Genomic DNA, 17053 nt, shown 5'->3' with positions numbered 1-17053 from the left:
AATCAGCTTAATTTTTATTTTCAATTCTCTAGATTCTCATGAGCAGCAGAGATTGCTGTATAGAATGTCTATCAGTTTAGCAAAATAAAAAAATCAGTTCAATAACATTTGTTGACCATCTGCTAAGCATATTGCACAGGAAGATGAATAAGAAGCCAGGTAATTTCAATGTAATGTCATAAGCATTTGGAAAGTGCTGCGTGCTTGTTATAGGAGTATGGAGGAGGGATACCTAATCCATTCTGAGAATATTGGGAAAGGCATTCCAGGTGAGATGATGCCTGAATGGGAGCCTTAAAGGACAAGTAGAACTTAACAAGGTGAAGAAGATGGGACAAGGGTAGAAATAGGGGTTCCGCACAAGAACATTCCAGGCAGAAAGAAATCATAAGCAAAGGCAAGAAGGCACGGGCAATCACAGAGAGTTCTGAGAGGTTTTAGTAGTTTTATATTGCTGAAGTTCAATAGAGGGAGAGTTGAAGTTGGAGAAGTAGAAAGGGCATAGGTCACATAAGGAAATTTATTATGAAAAGTAATTTGGGCTTACATAGACCAGTTGTTTGTGTGTGTGTGTGTGTGTGTGTGTGTGTGTGTGTGTGTGTGTGTTTAGAGGGAGAGAGAGAAAGTGGCAGGAGGGGCAGAGGGAGTGGGAGAGAGAGAATCCTAAGTAGGTTCCACACCCAATGCAGAGCCTGACCATGGGGCTTGATCCAACAACCCTGAGATCATGACTGAAATCAAGGGTCGGACATTTAACTGACTGAGTCACCCAGGTGTCCCAGTTGTTTTTATCTTTTAATAGGTGAACCTTTCTTCAAATGAAAGCTTGCTCGGAATACTTTTGTTAAAGTGATAATGGGAAGAGGGGTAGGCTGAATTTTCATCTGCTCAATCTCTTCTGTAGTGTACCTTAGGCATCTTGCTAGGGAGTTCCAAGATTCCTTGGAGTAATGTTATAAAAATGTGGCTGTGGATGATTGTCATTGAAGGGTTTGAAACCAAGCGGTAATAAGATATTGTCTGTGTTAGAATAAATGTAGTGGTTTGGTGGAGGTTGAATTTGAGAGAATCAAGCTTCGAGTTTGGGAAACCAATGGGAAGTTATTGCAGTCATGTTGGTGAATTTAGTGGTGACTTAAACAAGAAATGGAGAGGTGAGGATGAATTGGAGAGATAGTTTGAGTTTAAAATAGCAAGTCCTACTGATGGATTAGGAGTGGGAGGTGAAGGCAAGGGAGGTTGATTGGGTAAGGTAGTATCATTAGGAAGAACACAGAGACCTTTAGTTTTCAACCTGCTTCCCTTCTCTCAGTCCAAAACCTTCTTCATTGTCCCCACAGTGTTTCATTTTTAATGATGGCTGTTTTCCCAGTTATTCAGTCAGCTATCTAGCTAATCAATATTTATTGAGGCCTACTATGTCCAAGATACTTGCATATTTTATTTCAGTTAGAAAATTGAGGCTACCAGTTTCTCATTGTTAAAAATGATAGACTGTTGGTCTGAATCTCATTTGGCCTGTTGGCAGTGTTTGGTGTAGCCTTCTCCCTTGATACCAAAACCCTCCTCCTTAACTTCTGTGGGGCCACTCCATTCTCCTCCTCATCCTGCTGCTCTCACCTTCCCCTTTCATCTAGCTTTCCTTTCTGACTCTAAAACATGGTTCCTTTCAGTGCTTATCTTTATGAGTTAACCCTTTATACTAATTACTCTTCAAATGTTTCTGCAACACATTGTTTTTCTCCTGAGCTCCTAGAATTATACTATGTGATACATACATATATCTATAAACAGTTAATAGACATTTATTTCTTGATGTATCATAGGCACTTAATTCAGCATTCCAGAATGAATTTTTATTTTTTATTATTTATTTATTTTTAAAAGATTTTATTTATTTATTTGATAGAGAGAGAGACAGTCAGGGAGAGAGGGAACACAAGCAGGGGAGTGGGGGAGGAAGAAGCAGGCTCCCAGCGGAGGAGCCTGATGTGAGGCTTGATCCCAGAACGCCGGGATCATGCCCTGAGCCGAAGGCAGACGCTTAACGACTGAGCCACCCAGGCGCCCCCAGAATGAATTTTTAAATCTTTACCATTTGTTTCTACTATTATGTTCTTTATCCAAGTGTTCAAACCATATCTGGTCTGTCTTCCTATACTCTTGAGAGTCTCTCCTCATCGTTTTTCAAATCTGGTTCCCCCTCCATTTCTATTATTATTACCTTATTTAGGCCTCTCATCATTTGTTATTTGGGTTATTGAAATGTTCTAACTGGTTTTCCTGTCTTCAGTCGTGGCCTGATTGATCTGTACACTTTACTGCTTCTAGTTGTCTTTCTGAAGTTATCCCTCAAATTTCCTTAATGTCTTCCTGATTGTCTTAGTATGGCTCAGATTGCCTTAGTATGGTATGAGGACCCTCCATGATCTGCCTTGTGTTTGCCTTTTCAGTTTTATCTAGAATTTTTCCCCACACCCATACTTCATGACTTGGCCATACCACACATTCCAGCTTTATTCCTGTCTTTGCACCTTTGTTTTCTGTGCCTGAAATGCTGTTCCACTCTCCAGTGGGGGCAAATACCTACTGTTTGAAGTCTTAGCTCAACCTCTTAGGTTTCCTAGGGCTGCTGTAACAAATTACTAAAAATTGGGTCACTTATAACAACAGGAATTTATTATAGTTGTAGAGTCTAGAAGTCCGAAATTAAGGTGTGATCAAGGTCATGCTTTCTCTAAATTCTCTAGGGAAGAATCCTTCCTTGCCTCTTCTAGCGTCTGGTGGTTTTCAGCAACCTTCAGTGCCATGCTCATCTGTACCTTTGTCTTCATATGGCCTTCTCCTGTGTCTGTGTCTACGTTTCTAGTATGACCCCATCTTAACTTGATTACATCTGCAAAGACCTTATTTCCAAATAAGGTCACATTTATAGGTACCAGGGGTTAAGACTTCAACATATATTTTGGGGGGATACATTTAACCCACAATACTCTGTATGAAATCTTTTCTTTCTCTGGGTGTGCTTTATCACTGCAAGGAGAGTTTACCACTCTATCAATTCTGTTTTCACTGTACCCTCTTTAACACTTGTTACACTTCATTGATTATGTGTCACTGTTTTACTATAAGGCTCATCTTTTTCTGCTTATATGCTTCAAATCAAGTAGTTTACTTTTCCAGCTTTCATATCTCAGCCCCTAACTTTTTACATTTATTCCTACTAATCCTTCTAGATCAAATTTGAATTCTCTTCTCCACCAGGGGCCTGAGTTAGAGTAGCAGCCTTGCCAATAGAGAAGGAAAAGTTTGTAAAATCATAGGGAGAGATGCCATTAGGATGTAGCAACTGATTTAATTTAAGGGGAACGGGGGTGGGGGGCAGAGAGGGAGTAACAGAGGTGAATTTATGGTTTCAGATGGAGTTGACTGAGACGTAGGTGTGCACTTAGTGGACGTAAGGAGTATAGGAGTATGATCAGCTTTGGGAGACCAGATGCTAAACTTAATTTTGGATTTAGTAGTGAGTTTGAATTGTAGGTGAAACATCTTTTTGTTCGAGAACTTTATCTAACGTGTAAATTTGAAAAAAAAATCTGATAGAGGGTTTTAAATATTATTTATATAAAATATATTTTTTTCTCTGAGGTCTTTGTTATTCATATATTATATTCATGATGCTCAGACCTATTATGTTCTCTTCCTCCATTCTGTATTTACTTGAGGTGCCATAATTTTTCAGTGTTCTGTCAAATTAAAAAAAAAAAGAGCTTTAAAATAAAGCCATTTAGATTTTACTGTATTTTTCATTCATAAGAATTAAAGAGCAAAGACTAGGTATACTGTTGTTTTTAAGTATGACTTAGAGTTGGAGTAAATTTCAGAGTCTGGAATTATTTGATATTTCTGAGGATTTCCATAAAAGGAGAATGAGTAGAACCATGGTTCATTCTGTTTACATATTAGCTTTGAATTTTGAATTTTTCATTGCACAGATTTATATGCTTATGTTAAAAAATAACTTCAGTTTTTTACAACTTCTCTTAAATGAATACTATTTGGAACTCTAGCATCATGAAGACTTATTTCAGCTTGGGAAAAAACTCAGTACAGTGATAACTTTTCATTATCTGGAGTGTTCTGGAAATTGTTTCTATTAAATAAGCCAGTCTTTTCAATGGAGTGTTTCAATTATTAGCTTTGTATAAATTATTTCTGTGTTGTTTTTGTTGGGTTTTTGTTTTGTTTTTCTTGCTAAATCTTCTAAAATGAATGACTTGAAACTATCTGTAATAATTATAAATAAATAAATCCATTGCTATACAGATTTCCTGCTGAGCACAGTGTACTTGTTTAGGTGTTTGTTTAATGGTAGGTGTCATTCTCTTTGATAGTACCATGTCCACATGAAGTAAAATGAACTCTAGTTCCTTCGGAGTAAAAATGGTGCTCTATTAAACTGTAAGTGACTAGTGTGTTTTATGCTTCCAAAAAAAAAGTGTTAGAGTGTAGTTAGGATTGATTTTGGTTACCAAATTTATTCCATGCTGTATATAAATATTTGTTTTAGACTCGGGAACAGGAGGAATTGGAAGAAGCTTTAGAGGTAGAAAGACAGGAAAATGAACAAAGAAGACTGTTTATACAAAAAGAAGAACAACTGCAGCAGATTCTAAAAAGGAAGAATAAGCAGGCTTTTTTAGATGAACTGGTATGTATTAATGCTAAGTGCATTCAGAGTTTATCTTTCCTATTTATTTTGCTGGATAATGGCATTTAAATGGCATTTCTACTGTATACTCAATGCTGGTGTATTCAACTTCTGTTCCTTCATTTAAAAAAAACAGCCTTTCAATATCCGTTTTATTTTCAGATGAAAGAGCAATATAACTGATATAAGATAGTGTACTATTAATAGGTTATTTATGTGTTTTTAAGCTTACTGACTAAAACTCATTGTTTTCAGAGCAATTTTCTCCTAATTAATACTGGCTTTCTTATAACTAGCTCATTTCAAGTGTTTTGGCTTCATGGTGAAATTTATAGTGATTCTACTTCTCTGTGAGAACTGTGTTTCATATTTTTGCATGAGAAAAAAATATATTTGAAAGAAATGGCAGTGTTTTGTGAGTTATTTGTGTTTCCCAATAGTTAGCTCCCCAAGTATTCACCATTGTTAGATAACAGCAGTAATAATAACTGAGGTTTATGAAGTGTTCCATAGATTTGACAATATATTATTTGATGCTTATGAGCTGAGGTGATACTGATAAAATCACAGTAGAAGTGGTCCTGTCCAGAAGAGTCTATTTGCATTCTTCCCTTTCCTTTTCTGTCCACGTAATTAATTTATATGTGGTGTTAGCATACTTTAATTCATTGGTTTTGTTGTTATGGTGTTTGTTACTCTATAATTGGGTAAGTGTGTGTGTGTGTATTTTTCTGCTGTTCTTTTGGCCAAAAGTCAGCTAACCAGGAATAAAAAGAGAAAACAAGGTAATTAAATTAGAAGTAGGTGAGAGAGTAAAGGAAAAGTGAGAGTAAGGACATTAATGAGGCTTAGATAGAAAATGCTTATCATAAACCCTATCTGCTTTGTGTAAGTGGAATATAAATTGGGTTTTAAAAATGAAGACAGTAGCATATAAAATAGAGTATGGTATTTTCCTTAGCAATTTCCATTAATTTTTCTTGAAACTATTAAGTGTCAGTTGTGGCTTTTAACAGTTGAAATGATACATGTGTTTCACATTTTTTGTTGACATTATCTTGTGAGAAATTAAGAACTTTAAAGAATGAATTAGTAAACATTGATGTTAAAATTATTTTATTGAAAGTTTCTTTCCCCCATTATTTTACACAAAGAGGAACACACTTTCCTTGGTAACCCTTCTCCTTTGTTCAATTAATTGAATTAATTCCAAATATAGAACTTAGATATGAAATGAAAATACAGTTTAACATTAAAAATATTTCATCTAATGTAGTTTTTAGATTTAATTTTGAGGTTAGCTAGCTTTGCATAGCAATTACTCTTGGATATTTTTTTAGCCCTCAAAGTAATAAGTTTTGCTGCCTCATTGAGCTGCTGCTATTGGCATGAAGCTCCCGTTTAATTCAGTGGGGCATGAAGCAAGTTGTGAAACTGCCAATGTTGTACGTTGTGTATAATCTGGAGTTAATATTGGTTTTTGTGAGCTCCCCCCCCCCCCCCCAACTTCCTGTTTTCTTCACCTGCAAGTCATTAGTGCACATACTTTCTTCACTATTTAGATCATGTAACATGGTGGTTAAATAATCCTTAGCAATTTACTGTACTCATTAGAACAATTAATTACAACAGATTGTTTTAGAATATCAGTACGTTTTGAATTTCTGGTTTCCTATTTATTTCTTAAAAATTCTGTTGTTTTAATTTTTTAATATTCATTAATTTTTTTGTTAAAATATGACCATATGTTTTAGTGCTTATTGACTAATTGAAAGTATTTATGAAATTTCTTTTTATCTTCCTGAATCCCTAATAAGTAAAAAAAAATATTCTATTTCTTTTTCTATGTTTGTTCATGTATTAGATTCTATAAAAAAGATAATATTGGCATTTGTGAATATGTCTGGATGCTTAAATCTTAGAATTATTCTCTGGATCTAATTTAGGCAACAAGTATTACTTAGTAGAATTTTTTTCTCCTGTTTTTGGGTTTGGTTTTGTGCTAATGGTCACTTTTTAACCTTTAAAAAGCATTATATTATACTGTATATGACAGGATTTTAATGTTATGGTCTTAATGTTTATGGCTTAGCATTTACCATAATGTTGCCTAAAAAGTCCATTTATTTAATCCTAACTGTAAATTCAATTTTTTTAACAGTTTGGAAAAAGAATTTTAAACAGGTCCTGACTTATTAAATCTTTTTATATTCCTATTTGAAAATTCTCTTCAGTTATGTCTTAAATTTTGTTAAGGGTTAATATTGTTGTCAAATGTAGTAGCTGATTTTTATTAGAAATATTGTTTGCCAGATGGCTTGCTTAAAGTCAGTTAAAATAATCTTTAAAAAATGGCCATTATAAAGTTTTTAATGAGTATTACAGGCAGTCTTATTAAAATTTCTTTAAATATTAAACAGTATACCTTCAGGCAATTAATGTAGTTTAGAGAACCTTTCAAGATAGACTGGAAAGCTAAGAAAAATTAAATAACTTACAAGGCTGAATCTGCATTTTATGTATTCCTGAAAGCATGTATGTTCCCATAGTTTATTTTACTCTGTAGATTTTTGTTGTTAGAGCTCCTGCTTAATTCTAATTTAACATTCACAGGGATTTTCAGGCTTCAGAGTTTTGAATGCTAAAATGGAATAAAGCAGATTGAAGTAAATTGTATGCCTTAATGTCAAAATTAGTTTTAGATTCCTAGAACGTTTAATTTTTATTAAATTTTAGCTGTATTACCAAGACATTTTAATATTCAGGTCCTTTTATGTGAAAGCAAAACCAGGATTAAAACAGGCCAAAGTATTGATTAACAACCTTTTTGAAGTAACCGCATTGTCTTGCTTTTAGGCAAGGACTTTCACTTATTAGAGTAAATACCAGGTATGGAAGAGCATTTGAATTCACTTAGAGTGTAAGTTGAGAAGGAATGCCAAGAAATTTATTTTTTTTCTGTTAGTTTTTACATATGAAAAGATAGTAATGGGTTTTAAAAGGTATTTTGGGCCATAGCCCATTTAAAATTTTACATTTTATTATAAAATTCTTTTTTTTTCACATTTTATTTAAAGTTCTGTTTTAAAAAAAAGTCTTTATTTATTTGAGAAAGTAAGCGAGCAGGGGTGGGGTGGGGGTAGGAGCAGAGGGAAAGGGACAAGCAGACTCCTCACTGAGCATGGAGCCTGATGTGGGGCTCAGTCTCATGACCCTGAGGTCTGACCTGGGCTGAAATCAGGAGTTGGACACCCGACCAACTGAGCCACCCAGGTGCCGCTTTTCTGTAAAATTCTTAATGGAAATCTAGAATAGCTGCAGAAATTCACAGTAGTACTGTTACTAATGCAGAATTAATGCTTTATTGTAGAATATGAAAGGTATTCAAGTATATTCTCATAGTATGTTTCACTCATTCTCCTTCCTTATTACTAAAGGTCCCAAGGCTCTATTTTATAAATAAAATTTGTGTTCTTTCAAATAAAAAATTTTAATCTTTGTAAATTGCTCTTGCAAAGCACTTCTGTTACCAAGTCTTTAGGTACAAATTTATTCTAGGACTATTCTGTTGAAATAAATTGCTTGTTATTTGAATTACTTCTGTACTGTAGCCTTAAAACAGTTCCTTTAAATATGTTAATTAACTAGATTTGTGGCTTAAAAATATTCTTAAGTTGTTAGATTTGGAAAGAAAATTAGATTCTACTATATTTTTACTTTCATACTATGAGATGTTAAGCAATATAATGTTTTTAAGGATTAAATTCTGTAGGGTTTTTAAAGATTAAATAAATGAACTTTTGAGGCAATATTATGGTAAATGCTAAGCCATAAGCACTCTAGTTATTATTTTAAAAATCTGTAGGCTATTTGAAGAATATGTGTGTTTTTGTAGGTAGCCTTGGTATAGGAGATAGAAATGTGTTTGTAACCTTCAGTTTTGTTTACACATATAAAGTACTGTGTTTGTATGTATGATCTCCTTCCTTCTGCATGTGTTTCTATGTTCTTATTTAACTGAAAACTCAGAAGAGAAGAGGTTTGGATACTTTTAGTTTAGACCTTAGTTCCACAGCAGTTTAAACGTGTAAGAGAACTTTATGTTAAACAGGATAAATAAGGCTACATATAAGAATTAGTAATTTGCTTGTTATTAATATGTATGTGTGCAGATTTGTGTAAATAGTAGCCCTGATTTAGTATCAATATATTAGAAATATTTACTATCATTTTGTTAATCAAGAAAATCTAGACTTAATTTCTAAAAATAAGTCTATAAAGGAGAAAATAAATATATTTTTGGTTGTACTTAACAGTTGTTCCATTTTGCAAAACAGAACAAGGATCATTTCCAAACGGCCTCAGGTGAAATCTAATGGGAAACAATTGCAGACTGGTCTGAATTCACTGGTAGAAGAATGTCTTAGATAAACATCTGATCTAAGTTATAGTACTTTGTATTACTTTTTGTGATTAGCTTTTAGTTTTTTTTAGTTTAATAAATATGTTTGGCTTTGCTAGATGAAATAAGACCCTATTATATTTTCTTTAATGTGGATTTTATAAAAATACTTTTTTGCAGGTTATGTTGATTTATGAATCTCAAACAGCCTTTTCTTATTATGGAATGTTAAAATTTTTTGTGAAGTGTTTTCCGTAAAGTGAATATTTAGGTTGACATCAAATGCTTATGAAAAGGCATAATTTAAAATAAAAGACTCGTTGCTCATTAGTTTTTCCTTTTAACTTTCATATTGCACTTTTACTTTTCTTACAGGAGAGTTCTGATCTCCCTGTTGCTCTACTTTTGGCTCAGCATAAGGATAGATCTACCCAGTTGGAAATGCAACTTGAGAAACCTAAACCTATAAAACCAGTGACATTTTCCACAGGCATCAAAATGGTAAGCTGTATTTTAATTGCTTGTTTGAAGAATGTATTTCAAGGATTGCAGTTTATAACTTTATATTGATTTCTACAGTTAAATTGGTAGGTTCATATGTTTAAGAACAGTATCTGAGCTAGGCTAGACATGTAGAAACATGAATACATGCAGTGTATGGGGAAAGTGAAAAGTAATAAATAATTTTCAAAGTATACAACACAATTTTGTTGTACATGATATTGGGTTTGTATGTTTTTTTCTTATTCTACATAAATTTTTAAGCTTGTGGTGTAGAAAAACATTCTTTCTTTTCTTTTTTTTTTTAAAGATTTTATTTATTTGACAGAGATAGAGACAGCCAGCGAGAGAGGGAACTAAGCAGGGGGAGTGGGAGAGGAAGAAGCAGGCTCATAGCAGAGGAGCCTGATGTGGGGCTCGATCCCATAACGCCAGGATCACGCCCTGAGCCGAAGGCAGACGCTTAACTGCTGTGCCACCCAGGCGCCCCTAGAAAAACATTCTTAAAAGAAAATGCAGACTTCTGGTTTCTGGTATGGCATATAAGAAGCTTGGATATTGCCATCTCATTCTAACGAGTAAAAGCTAAGCATATTGAAAAATCAACAACTTTTCTTAGATCCATAAATGAAGAGAGGTCACAAGGCAAACCACTGCCCTCAAAATTGGAGAGATCGGTAGAGAATACAGTGAATCACAACTTAACCAGAGTAGCAACCTTGCCAGGAACTAGTGCTGGTATAGGTAAATCTGATTATAGTTGACAAATTGCTGAAGGCTCAGTGTGGACAGCTTTAAGAGTTCAGAACTCTGTAGGGGAACCAGTTATTGAGGGCCCCTGCACTTTCGTGAGTTTCACTTCTTGCATCTCTATCAGGTTCTCTTAGTGAATATTAGAGAAAAATCCCCTCTTGCTTTTAGCAGAGAAAAGGGAAAAGGAATAATTTTGAAATATACCAGAGCATTTTGTTCTTCTTAATAAGGCCTACCCTCAGGAGAAACTATTTCATCAGAGCCTAACCGACTGGAGTTTATGAGAACCTGCCTGATGTAGGAGAAGGGAAATACTGAATTCCAGCTGCTCAAGCCTTCTGTATGGGAGAAGGGAAACAACATAACTTCAGCCTACTCTAACCATTCTGCCCTCCCTAAGGGGTGGTGGGATGGATTGAGAAGCACTTGTGAAGTTCATAGTCTAGAAGCACAGGCTCTTTAAAGGACTGAGACCTGATCATAGAACTATAAAATGCTCTGCCACCCCCCACACCTCACCACACATTGCTAAAGGCCTGTTTATAGCAGTGCCTTTTCCCTAGTCCATTATGCCTTGGTTGTCAAGAAAAAATTTATAAAACATACGAAAAGGCAGAAAATACAGTTGGAAGAGACAGAGCAAGCATCAGAACCAGGCTTAGATATGGCAGAGGTGTTGGAATGATCAGGCTGGAATATAAAACAATTGTGATTAATAGGCTAAAGGTGCTAATGGATAAAGTAGACAACATATAAGAAAAAGTAGGCAATGGTAAGGAGAAGGATGGAAATTCTGAGAAAGAACCAAAAAGAAATGCTAGAGAAAAGAACGCTAATAGAAATGAGGAATAGCTTTGATGGGCTCATTAGTAGACTAGGCACCCTGATGAAAGAATCTTTGAGCAAGAGGATACATCAATACACTCCTTGAAAACTGAAAACCAAAGAGAAAAAGACCAGGGGGGAAAAAAAACAGAAACAAACAGCAGAACAGAATATCCAAGGACTGTGGGATGACTATAAAAGGTGTAACACATGCATAATGGAAATACCAGAAAGAGAATGAGAGAAAGGCACAGAATATTTGAAACAATAACAACTGAGAATTTCCCCCAAATTAACATCAAATACCAAACCAAAGATTCAGAAAGCTCGGAGAACACTAAGTAGGATAAATGTCAAAAGAACTACACCTAGGTATATCATTTGATTTTGGCTTGGATCATGATTTCAGGATTCTGGGATTGAGCCCCACGTTGGGCTCCATGCTCACAGGAGAGTCTCTTCTGCTCAAGGATTCTCTCTTTCCCTCTGCCCCTCCTTCTGCTCCTGCGTGCTGCTCTCTCTCTTTCTAAAATTAAGAAGTGAAGGAGAAATAAAAGATTATCAAAGGAGTTTTTTGCTAGGAGACCTTACTTGCAAGAAATGTTAAAAGAAGTTCTTTTAGAGCCAAGGAAAATGATATAGGCAGAAACTCAGATCTAAATAAAGGAAGAGCATCAGAGAAGAGTGAAGGTAAAAGAAAAACTTACTTTTTGTTCTTAATCTAACAGATAAGTTTAATAACAATACTGTATTTGAATATGTTTGCTTATGTGTGTGTTTAGACACACATACCCCCTTATATATAAGTAAAGTGAAAGACAGTGATGATGCAAGATATAGGAGGAAGCAGTCAGAACTATCTTATTATTATGAGGTACTCATACTACCCATGTTTTTTCCCCTAACTGCCCATTCAGCTACTGTTTTTTTTTTTGAAAAAATATTTTATTTATGTATTTTTTGTGAGAGAGAGAGAGAGAGAGAGTTCGTGCGCACGTGGGCACACAAGCAGAGGGGAGGGGTAGAGAGAGAAGTAGACTCGATCCCAGGACCCTGGGATCATGACCTGAGTCGAAAGAAGACACTTAACCAACTGAGCCACCCAGGCACCCAGCTACTGGTTTTTGATTTTTAAAATTGCCTACCTTCTTTGTCATATGTGTGCCACGTATTAGACTATAACATCTTGAGGGCAGAGGCTGCATATTTTAACTTCGTTTTATATGATTATGAATATGTGGGTGTTTGAATAATATAAAATATCCCTGATCGATTTTAAAGTTACAAATTTAGGAAGTATTAACACTTTTCATATAATGTAAAGAAAAAAATTACTCATTAAGGAATTATAAAAGCTTTTGAATTAAGAGACAGTGTGTAGAAAAGAAAATAGGCAGGGAAAGACAGGTACAAGGGCATTAAACTTCAGCTTCACCACTTACTAGATGTCTGTGCATGGGTAAGATATTTCTTTATTCTTTCTGGGTTTGTTTCCTCATTGGTACAGTTGAGATAATTTTCACTTTATATGATTGTTTGAAGGATTAAAATGTATATATAAAATGTTAACCAAGTGCATCTTTAATGTTATCAGTAATTTTTTTTTTTAAGAGGGGGAGAAAGAGAGAGAGAGGGGAGGGGGGAGGGGCAGAGAGAGAGAAAGAATCTTAAGCAGGCTCCATGCCCAGTTCAGAGCCTGATGCCGAGCTTGATCTCATGACTCTGAGATCATGACCTGAGCCAAAACCAAGGGTCAGCTGCTTAACCAACTGCACCACCCAGGTGCCCCATCAGTAATGTTTATTGGTATTATTATAGTTAAATATCTAAGTGAATTACATAATGATTTTTTTACACTGTATAATTACGTAATAACATATTTCTAAGATTCTTGAATTTGGGGATATTTTATGATAAATTTGTCATTTCGATACTTCTATAAATCTGTGGTAGTGCTGTGACCATAGTGTTTTAAAGTTTTTTAAAAATTTATTTTTTGGGGCGCCTGGGTGGCACAGTGGTTAAGCGCCTGCCTTCAGCTCAGGGCATGATCCCAGCGTTCTGGGATCGAGCCCCACATCAGGCTCCTCCGCTAGGAGCCTGCTTCTTCCTCTCCCACTCCCCCTGCTTGTGTTCCCTCTCTCGCTGGCTGTCTCTATCTCTGTCAAATAAATAAATAAAATCTTTAAAAAAAAAATTTATTTTTTAATTCACATATAGTAAAGGTCATTGTGATATACAGGGTCTTGACAAATGCATAGCTGTATATCTACTGCCATAGTCATAATATAGAGCAGTTCCATCCCTCCTCAAAATTCCTTTGTTCTACCATTTATAGTCAGCCTGTACCTCCAACCCCCCTAGCAATTAGTGGTTTGTTCTGTGTCTCTATTGTTTTGGGTTTTCTAGAATGTCATATAAATGGAATCATACATACAGGCCTTTTAGGTCAAGCTTTGTTAACTTAGCAACTTGTATTTGGGATCATGCATGTTGTTGTTGTTCCTTTTTGTTGAGTAATATACCATTTTATGGATATACCAGTTTCTTTATCCATTCATCTGTTGAAAGACATTTGGATTTGTGTTTTGTTTTTTAATGATTATGAGTGAAGCTGCTATCAACATTTGCATACAGTTTTATGTGTATGTGAGTTTTTATTTCTGTTGGCTAAGTACTAAGAATGAAATTGGTGAATTATATGGTAAGGGTATGTTTAGTTTTGTAATAAACTGCTAAATTGTTTTTCAAAGTGTCTGTAGCAGTTTGCATTCCCACCAACCTTTTATGAGTGTTCCAGTTGCTCTGTATCCTTACCAATGCTCAGTATTTTGAGTTTTAAAAATATTTCAGGCATTCTAAACAGGTGTGTAATGTTACTCATTATGGTTTTAATTTACATGTCACTGATGACTAGTGATGTTGAGTATCTTTTCATGTGCTCATTTGCTATCAGTTTTTCATTTGCCCTGAGCATTTACCTTAATTCTTCAGGTATCTTTTTAGAAAAGGTTGTGACCTTATTATTTATTTTCTTTCTTCTTCCCTCTCTTACAGCTTTTTATTTTGTGAAATGTAGTATGTATACATTAAAGTACACAGAACCAAAATATATAGCTTAGTGAATTACCACAAAGTGAAATCTGTGTAACCATCACAGAGGTAAAGAAAAAAGTATTGTCAGTGCTCTAGAAGCGCGCCTTATGACCCCTTAGACTTGGTCAGTACTCCATTCTTTTTCCTCAGAGTTGTCACTCTTCTTTTTTTTTTAAAATTTCTTTTAAAGATTTTATTTTTTTTTTTTGGGGGGGGAGAGAGAGCACAAATTGGGGGAAGGACAGAGAGAGGGAGAAACAGACTCCCCATTGAGCAGGGAGCCAGATGCGGGACTCAGTTCCAGGACCCTGAGATCATGACCTAAGCCAAAGGCAGACGCTTAACCGACTGAGCCACCCAGGCATCCCAGAGTAGTCATTCTTCTTTTAAGGCAGTCCCTTTCTTGCTCTTATAAATAGCTTTAACATCTAAGCATATATGTCTTAACCTGATTAATGTTGGGCCTGTTCATGTTATATTTGTGAGATTCATCATGTTTTTGCTTATAGCTCTTTTTTTTCTTTTTCATTGTTGGATAACGTTCCATTGGAGAAATATACTACTATTTATCCATACTACTGTTGCTGGATGATTGAATCCCTTTGAGTTTTTGATATTATGAATTATGCTAACATGTTAATATATGTTTCTTGGTGCACATGTACACACATTGTTTTGGTGGCTATTTACCTAAGAATAAAGTTAATCAGGTCATAGTGAATATGTTTGTTCATTTTAGGCGATATTGTCAAGTCATTTTCAAAGTGGTTTTTGCCAATTGTACTTCTACCAGCAGTGTTCTTGTTACTCCACATTTTCTCCACATTTTTGTCAACAATTGTGATTTTCTTTTTTTCCCAGTTTTACCATTCTGGTGGGTATTTAGTAGTGTTTTGTGGTTCTAGCCTGCGTTTTATTTTGCTGATCACTAATGACATTGAGGATTGGCTATCCTATTTTCTGAAATGCCTGCTCAAGGTGTGCTAATGTGTAGGAGTTTTTTTTTTATATGTTCTGGATCTAAGCCTTTTATTAATCATATGTGTTGTGGGAATTTAAATTATTTGCTGGGTCACCTGGTTGGTTCAGTCAGTGGAGCATATATTACTCTTGATCTTGGGGTTGTGAGTTCAAGCTCCATGTTTGGTGTAGAGATTACCTAAAAATAAAAACTTAAAAAAAATTATTTGCTGTCTCTCAGGGGATAGGGATTCTTGGTTGTGTGATTTCAGTAGTGGCATTTGTGATCTGTTGCACATCTTCATACTTCTATTCCAACTTGTTCTGAGAAATAAAAGGGTTTTCTTTTACCTATCCCTTCCCCCCAAAAAAATCCCAGAAGGAATTTAGGAAAAAACAGGAGTTTTCTTTTACTCTGTGGCTTTATTTCTTTTCACTTTCTTGAGGGTATCTTTTGATGCCTTTATTGTTTTACTTTTTTATTATCCACCTGGAATTGATTTTTTTGGATATGATGTAAGGTAGGTGATGTAATTACTTTAATGCTTGTTGAGATTCATGTAACTTAAGTATACGATAGAATACCTATTATGGTTTACTGTAAAAATTTAGCTTTTGTTTCAACAGCAAGGTGAAATTTTTAAATGACAGTTTTTATGTGAGTTTATTAATATCACTGAATGGGGAGACTGAACATAATGTAGATGAAAATCCAATGTTTATGTAGTTGAATGTTTTTATACTCTTTGGGAAAATCAATCCTAAAATGTAGAAAGAAAAGTAGCATTTATTGAGCACCTATATCCCAGGAGTTGATTTCGTTGAGCAAATGTTGGTAAGGATGCCAACATTGCTTAGGACTTTGTAACCTTTGATATTTGATAGTTCTTTTTAATAAAAGTTGTCATCTTTTATTTTTGTATCTCCATGAAATGGTATTCTTATTTTTGCAGATGTGAAAACTGAGTCTCAGAGAAGTTAGATCATGTATAAAAGATGAAACCAAGACTCTTTCTATTATACCTCATTATTTAATTAATAAGAATTTTAAAAAGGGAATTTATAAATTCTACTTCAGGTGTCTTTCTGATTTGAAGAGAGGTAGGATTTGAGTTATTGCTTCTAATAGTGGGCTGATTTTATGGGCTGGGTAATGTAAGGGACAGGAGCCAGTACAATGACCTTTTCTTTTCCTGATCTATTATACTTAAAGTCCAACACAACAAATGAAGTCAGATATACTGAACTTGGAGAAGACCAAAGGAAGACATACAAATGTGATAAAGGGTTTTAGAAATAGATCCTTTGAGATGTGACTGAGAAGACAATTTATTTCTAAACCCAGAGAAAGACAAAGGGTTAAAAATTGGCGTAATATAATAAGAAATGAGTACTTAATTATTATGTATTGAGATATGTAGAGTTGAGACAGTCAATGAACAGATTTTGGTTAGGGATGTTCACATATATTGTGCCTGATGAATTCTTTGAATTATATTTCCTAGGAATTAAGCTCTCAGTGGGTGGGGACATGTTAGGAGTAGGATCTTAGAAAAATTATTTGTATAATTTGTGACTTGACTTTCTTAGAGATTTCCACTTAATCACTGGCTTATGCATGAATAGGAGAAACTTCATTTTTTTTTAAAAAGATTTTATTTATTCATTTGAGAGAGAGACAGAACACAAGCAAGGGGAGAGGCAGAGGGAGAGGGTCTCGAACTTACAACCCTGAGATCAAGAGTTGCATGCTTTACCAACTGGGCCAGCCAGGTGCCCCTGAACTCTTAAAATAAGAGTTCCAG

General features: G+C 34.9%; 1 protein-coding gene across 2 annotated transcripts in view; it reads left to right on the top strand.

The window, feature by feature from the left end:
* The window catches only part of MNAT1 (MNAT1 component of CDK activating kinase), a 201712-nt gene that overhangs the window by 77436 nt on the left and 107223 nt on the right, over positions 1-17053 (top strand). For both annotated transcript variants that reach the window (XM_008701291.2, XM_040641815.1), the window contains exons 5-6: positions 4571-4711; positions 9489-9614. In XM_008701291.2, coding sequence (XP_008699513.1) covers positions 4571-4711; positions 9489-9614 — 267 coding nt within the window. The remainder of the gene's footprint in view (positions 1-4570; positions 4712-9488; positions 9615-17053) is intronic.

This window comes from Ursus maritimus, unplaced genomic scaffold, assembly GCF_017311325.1.
Source record: "Ursus maritimus isolate PB19 unplaced genomic scaffold, ASM1731132v1 scaffold_25, whole genome shotgun sequence".
In the NCBI taxonomy this organism is placed as follows: Eukaryota; Metazoa; Chordata; class Mammalia; order Carnivora; family Ursidae; genus Ursus; species Ursus maritimus.
This window is presented reverse-complemented; position numbering and strand designations above follow the sequence as displayed.